The sequence below is a fragment of the Lotus japonicus genome, chromosome 5, assembly GCF_012489685.1.
Source record: "Lotus japonicus ecotype B-129 chromosome 5, LjGifu_v1.2".
NCBI classification, from domain to species: domain Eukaryota; kingdom Viridiplantae; phylum Streptophyta; class Magnoliopsida; order Fabales; family Fabaceae; genus Lotus; species Lotus japonicus.
The window spans coordinates 13,092,777-13,099,247 of NC_080045.1; the positions used below are offsets into that span (position 1 = coordinate 13,092,777).

The following is a 6,471-nucleotide window of genomic DNA, read 5'->3' on the forward strand; positions in this document are numbered from 1 at the left end:
AGACATTGTGATGGATAATAGGTATGTTGTACCTTATAATCCAGATCTCCTCATGAGGTATCAGGCCCATATCAACGTGGAGTACTGTAACAAGTCAAACTCCATAAAACATTTGTTTAAATATGTAAACAAAGGTCCTGATAGAGTTTCTGTTAAAATTTCTAATAGATATAAAGATTCAAATAAAGAAAAAGGTGTTGATGAGATAAAGCAGTATTACGACTGCAGGTATTTGTCTCCCTGTGAAGCAGCGTGGAGAATATTTGCATTTTATATTCATGACAAGTTGCCTCCTGTTAACAGATTATCATTTCACCTTCCCAATGAGCAGTCTGTTACTTTCAAGGATCATGAATGGATTGACACTGTAGTTGAAAGGAACCAAGATATGGACACTGAGTTTACAGCGTGGTTCAAAGCAAATCAGGAATCCGAACTTGGGAAGGACCTAACATATGCAGAGTTTCCCCAAAGGTTTGTTTATGATGAAGACAAAAGAATATGGACTGTCCGAAAGAAAGGATTTTCAATTGGGAGGTTTAATTATATTCCCATGGGTACCAGAGAACTATTCTATATGCGGGTCCTTTTTACAATTCAAAAGGGATGTACAAGTTTTGACAGCATAAAAACTGTTAATGGGATACTGTACCAGACCTACAAGGAAGCGTGCTACATCTTGGGTTTGTTGAAAGATGATAGAGAATACATAGATGGAATAAAAGAGGCAAGTGATCTTGGGTCTGGACACCAATTAAGACGATTATTTGTCATGTTATTGTTAGTGAATACAATCAGCAAACCAGATGTAGTGTGGGAAGTTACATGGAAATTGCTAGCAGACGAAATTTTATATCAAAGAAGGAGACTTCTTCAAATACCAGGTATGTAACTTAAGGAACTCATTTAAACCATATGAAATTAGTTTTTTAAATAAGTAACTACTAATGTACATTTCTTCCACAAGTAATTTTATATTCGATTCTTATTTTTTCAGACTTGGAAATTAGTGATGATGACTTAAGAAACATGTGTCTGATAAAGATTGAAAAATTGCTCCAGAGTAACGGGAGATCTCTCAAGGATTTTGATTGTTTACCTTATCCTGAATCTTCTGATCTACATCTATTTGAAAACAGGTTCATAGTAGATGAACTTAACTACGATAGAGATGAGATGTCTGCCAAGTGCACAAATTTGCTAAATTTAATGACAGATGAACAAAAGCATGTCTATAATCAGATATTGGAATCTGTTTTGTCTGACTGTGGTGGTTTTTTCTTTTTATATGGATACGGAGGAATAGGGAAAACATTTATTTGGAACACATTGTCAGCATCTCTACGGTCCCGATGATTGATTATCCTGAATGTAGCTTCCAGTGGTATTGCTTCGTTATTACTACCAGGGGGAGAACTGCTCATTCAAGATTGTGTATTCCACTACATGTGAATGATGTATCTACATGTAATATTAAACAAGGAAGCTTACGGGCAAATTTGCTTTTGCAGACTAATTATATGGGATGAAGCGCCCATGTTGAACAAGTTTTGTTTTGAAGCCCTGGACAGAACATTGAGGGATTTGATGAGAGCACGAGATGAAAGCAACGCAGACAAACCATTTGGTGGCAAAGTGGTAGTGCTTGGAGGTGACTTTAGGCAGATTCTGCCTGTTATCCCAAAAGGGTCAAGACAAGATATTGTTAAAGCTACCATCAATTCATCTCAATTATGGAAGCACTGTAAGGTGTTGAAGTTAACCGCAAATATGAGATTAAGAACTGCTGGATCCTCAGAATTTGCAGCAGATATAAAGGCCTTTGCTGATTGGATTCTTCAGATTGGCAATGGTGAATTTGAATCAGATGAGAGTGGAGAAGCTGATGTAGACATACCTACTGATCTGTTAGTTGAGCCAGGTGATAATCCTGTTCTTGATTTGGTTAATTTTGCATATCCAGATCTCTTGACTAACATGAAGGATTACAAGTTTTTTGAAGAGAGATGCATATTGTGTCCGACTCTTGAATCAGTTCAGATGATGAATGATTTTATGCTGAACTTAATTCCCGGTGAACCAAAAGAGTACTTCAGTTCAAATACAGCTTGCAGGTCTGATGCGGATTCAGAGATACACTCTGAGTGGTTTACTTCTGAGTTTTTAAATGATATAAAGTGCTCTGGAATTCCAAATCACAAGTTGAGTTTGAAGAAAGGGGCTCCAATAATGTTATTGAGAAATATAGACCAGTCGGCTGGGTTATGCAATGGAACTCGCCTCATAGTTAATGATCTTTCACCGAATGTTATTGGTGCCACTGTGTTAACAGGAACTAATATTGGTGAAAAAATATTCATTGGAAGAATGAGTATGGTGCCTAATGATTCGGGCTACCCATTTAAATTTGAAAGACGACAATTCCCAATTTGTACCTGTTTTGCTATGACGATCAACAAAAGTCAGGGACAATCTTTATCACATGTTGGACTCTTCCTTCCTCGACCTGTTTTTACGCATGGGCAATTATATGTGGCTCTCTCACGGGTGAAATCAAGAAAGGGTCTCAAAATTTTAATTCTAGATGAAGAACAGAAAGTAATGAATTGTACCAAGAATGTGGTGTACAAAGAAGTGTTTGCAAACATTTGACTATTGTGCTAGATACAACAAATTTTCTACCACTCTATACAGGTAAGATTTCATCTTCTCCTTCTTATGATTGCTGGAAAATTGTTCCACATGGTTCTATCCTACATTGCAATGACAAATTTAATTTACATCACAGGTGAGGCATTAAAAGGAATAGTTTTTAGGTATTTATGTTGTTGTTTGATCTCAAAGAAATTGGAAAGGCTGGGAGAGTTTGATAGAAGCATATATGTATTGTTATGACACTGAATATGCAGCGTTTTTTACAGCAATGTGAAGTATGTGGAAGGGGTAATTTGCTACTGGTTTAGAGGTGCTGACGCGTGGTTCATCACTTGAAAAATATGACATTGACTTGGATTAAATAAAGGCGTTTTGCGGGGTGCTGTTTTACTGTTTTTGATATTCTATTAGCTTTGCTTTAGCTTTTTTTTTTTCTTTCATCTTTTGTCTATGTTCTTGCTGTGAGTTTTTTATGTTGTCTATTATGACTCTTTCTTTAATTCTCTATTTTGAACCTTTGTTTTAAAGCTTACTTGGGAGAGCTATGTTCCCAAGACTCTTTTATTCTATCTAATGTGATCATATTTTTTAAAAAAACATTAACTTTTAATTTTAAAGACAAAATGTCTAATTAGTATTAAAAGCTTAAATGTTAATAAGTGTATAATCACATTTCCAGTATTTCAGTCAAACTTGCATTATTGCCTACATTTTATAAAATAAATCTATAATTTCAAAACCATATCAAATAAATACTAATATATACCAAATGTCACCCGTGAATGCACAGTTATAAAACTAGTTAAGAGGATTTGGGAAACCGGTTCCAAAGAAGAATGAGAATAACCAAGCGAGAGACAGCGCGTATAGAACACGGACAAAGCTAATGAAGAGAGAGAATAAATAATTATAAAAAGAATGACGTGGAAAATTATGGAAGAGTGTGTGAAATTTGAGTGTCTCACTCTCCAGAGTGAGGTCTCAAAATTATTAGATAACAGGGTGGATTGGGTAAATAATTTGGCTCCTTAAATATTTATAAGTTTTAGCTGTTAACTTTAAAAAGTAATTAAGTTTAACTGATATTGGCCCGTGTAATTCACCGGGTTGTGTTACTAGTTTGAAAAGGGAATTAGTTTTGGTATCACCTTAATCGATTTTCATATCATCCTCTTTTTTTACTTACAATAGAAAAATATTAATTTATTTTTAATGTAGGCAATGGAATGTGAAAAATAGTGACATAATGATACGCTCTAATTGATTGTAGATTTTTGAAAAAAAAATACTAGAAAGAAGCAGATGTATTTTCATAATTTATATACAGCTTAGAATTACACAATCATAATTTTTGAACAAAAATGTAGTTCTTTTTACAATATTTGGAGAAATCTCCGTACCTAAAATTTCATTTCGGAGAATTGAACCTTCTCAAATGGTTTCTTTTTGAAGAACCAAAAATATTTGTGCGAAAAGAATAGATGCCAAGAAGAACAAGAGACCTTGCACACATAACAGATCTATAAATTAAGGTGATAGACGAAGGTGTTGGTCCATCAGTGCCTTAGGGGCAATCATCTGTGCCAGTGTATAAAAAGAGATTTTCAATTTTTACAGTAGCGATGAGAGCTTATGGACATTAAGTTAAGATTACGGCCGCTTTTGCCACTTGTGATCAGTGTTCACAGGAGCTAGACAGTTCAATGTCTTACAATGTTCAAGGAACATTCTTGCCTAAAGGATTTTTTTAGGAAGTCCAGACACCTACCGAACATCCCTGAAGGATGGAACAACATGATGAAGAAGGTGGTGAGAGTTTAGAGGAAAATCTCGGAAGAGAACAAGGAGATCCCTAAAAATGGGAGGCAAGGAAGTAGTAGAAATATTGAAGAGAAGACAACCCACTCTTGAACTTAATATTATGCGCGTCGCGTGCTCGATCTAGCAATTGTTTTGATGAACTGTCATTCAAAAAGAAAGAAGAGAAATAAATGGGAGTTAGTGCCTGCATAACAGGTTTCTTCCTTACTAAGCCATGCTGGCTTTTCGCTCTTCTAGTTCGATTCTTTTTATTTTATTATTGACTTGACCCCCCTGGTCTTGCGATAATGGTTCCTCTAGCATTACGACCTTAAACACTTCCACAACAAGTGAGAGAGCAATGTTTATTGTGAGAGATGAGAGCATCAAATCATTACCATACGATTATAAATGGATAGTTGAGATTCAATGTCATTTAATGATCACGTGACTTCTTTAAAAAGTCATGTGACTTTATGTTTTAATCTTGGTCATTCATGTTATATTTAATGATCATAATTTGATACTCTCATCTCTCACTTGATACGCCTCATCCCCATACATACATACATACATACATACATACATACATACATACATACATACATATATATATATATATATTAAAGTCGGTATAGACATTGGAATTGGTTAGTGAAATTATACCCTGATGCATTTTCTCTATTGTTATTTTCAATATTTTAAATGTCTCATTTATCTATTGTCTTATTATTGATATTACAAACAAATCTCCCTTCTTGATTGTTCTTTTAGTATTAAAATTAGTAAATTAAGGTACTAAACACCATAATTTTTGTGGATCGCTTTTACAACTACGTAAGGAATAGATACACTTGTCCAGGAGTTATCACCACTCCTTTTCCACACTTTCTCATTGCACCAACGATCAATCTCCTCCCTACTCAACCTTGTGTGTCACACCAACATGATTATCAGCTAATAGTATGGATGAAAATAGAGGATTGTGTTGTGTTTCCTAATACCTGAAAGTTTACTTTAAAACATACTTTATATTAAAATATTTAAATAAGTCATAAGTCTATTTCTAAATAGGTTTATATTCTTAAATCATTATATAGGTCAACATGTTCGAATCTATAAGTATGTTAATAAGTATATAATGTCAGTATATTATAATAAAATATAACGTAATAATAATAGTAATGATAAATATATTTATGCTAATTATATTTAACTAACTGGGGTGACATGTTGGGCTTGCAAGATTTTTGAATGAGATGTTTCTAGCCTTTTTCAACTAATTAGACTTTTAAAAAATCCTAGACTTTTTTTTTACTTATTATACTGACTCGACATGGCCTAAATTTGATATGGGCGACCATACACCCATACGAGCGGCTGAACTATTCATAAAAAGTACTCATATGGGTTTAACATATCAACTCACACCAACTCACAAATATAAAGATTTAATAAATTCATAGATCCAAATCTAAACAGATAATAAATAGTGTGAATGTGGACGCAAATCAATAAATAAATATATATATATATATATAATGTCTCTCATAATTAAATATTTTTATTAGGAGAAAGTACCGTCATTATAATTCGTATATATATATATATATTTATATTAAAAACTATATCTGACACACTCATGACTAACCTATAAAATAAACTCTTATATCGTATTCTCTTGCAAAAGCTCCTATTAATTATATTTTTCTCGCTATTATATCAAAGAAATAATTAAGCCCAACAATATTCCATCAATCCACAACCCAAACTCAAACCACCCATTTGGTTAAATTTTAACCAAGGTTAGTATATCCTCTAAGTTACCAATATATAAGAAGGCGGTAGGGATGGCAATGGGTCGGGTAGGGTGCGGGTTTTGCCAAACCCAAACCCAAACCCGAAATCAAAAACCCACACCCGCACCCGAACCCGAAATGGGTGGTGAACTTAAACCCACACCCGAACCCATTGGGTTTCGGGTTCACCCGACCCGTACCCACACCCGCACACAAC

The 6,471-nt window shown here is 34.2% G+C and overlaps 1 protein-coding gene across 1 annotated transcript; it reads left to right on the forward strand.

Moving 5' to 3' along the window:
- The first annotated feature begins 1,096 nt into the window (after positions 1-1,096).
- Positions 1,097-2,661, forward strand: LOC130718957 (uncharacterized). Its single transcript, XM_057569613.1, has one exon. The coding sequence runs from the start codon at positions 1,453-1,455 to the stop codon at positions 2,650-2,652; it is 1,200 nt and encodes a 399-aa protein (XP_057425596.1). The 5' UTR covers positions 1,097-1,452; the 3' UTR covers positions 2,653-2,661.
- Positions 2,662-6,471: the final 3,810 nt, after the last annotated feature.

Coding starts and splice junctions, on each gene's coding strand:
- LOC130718957 (XM_057569613.1), top strand. CDS start 1,453: ATGATGTATCTACATGTAATATTAAACAAGGAAGCTTACGGGCAAATT.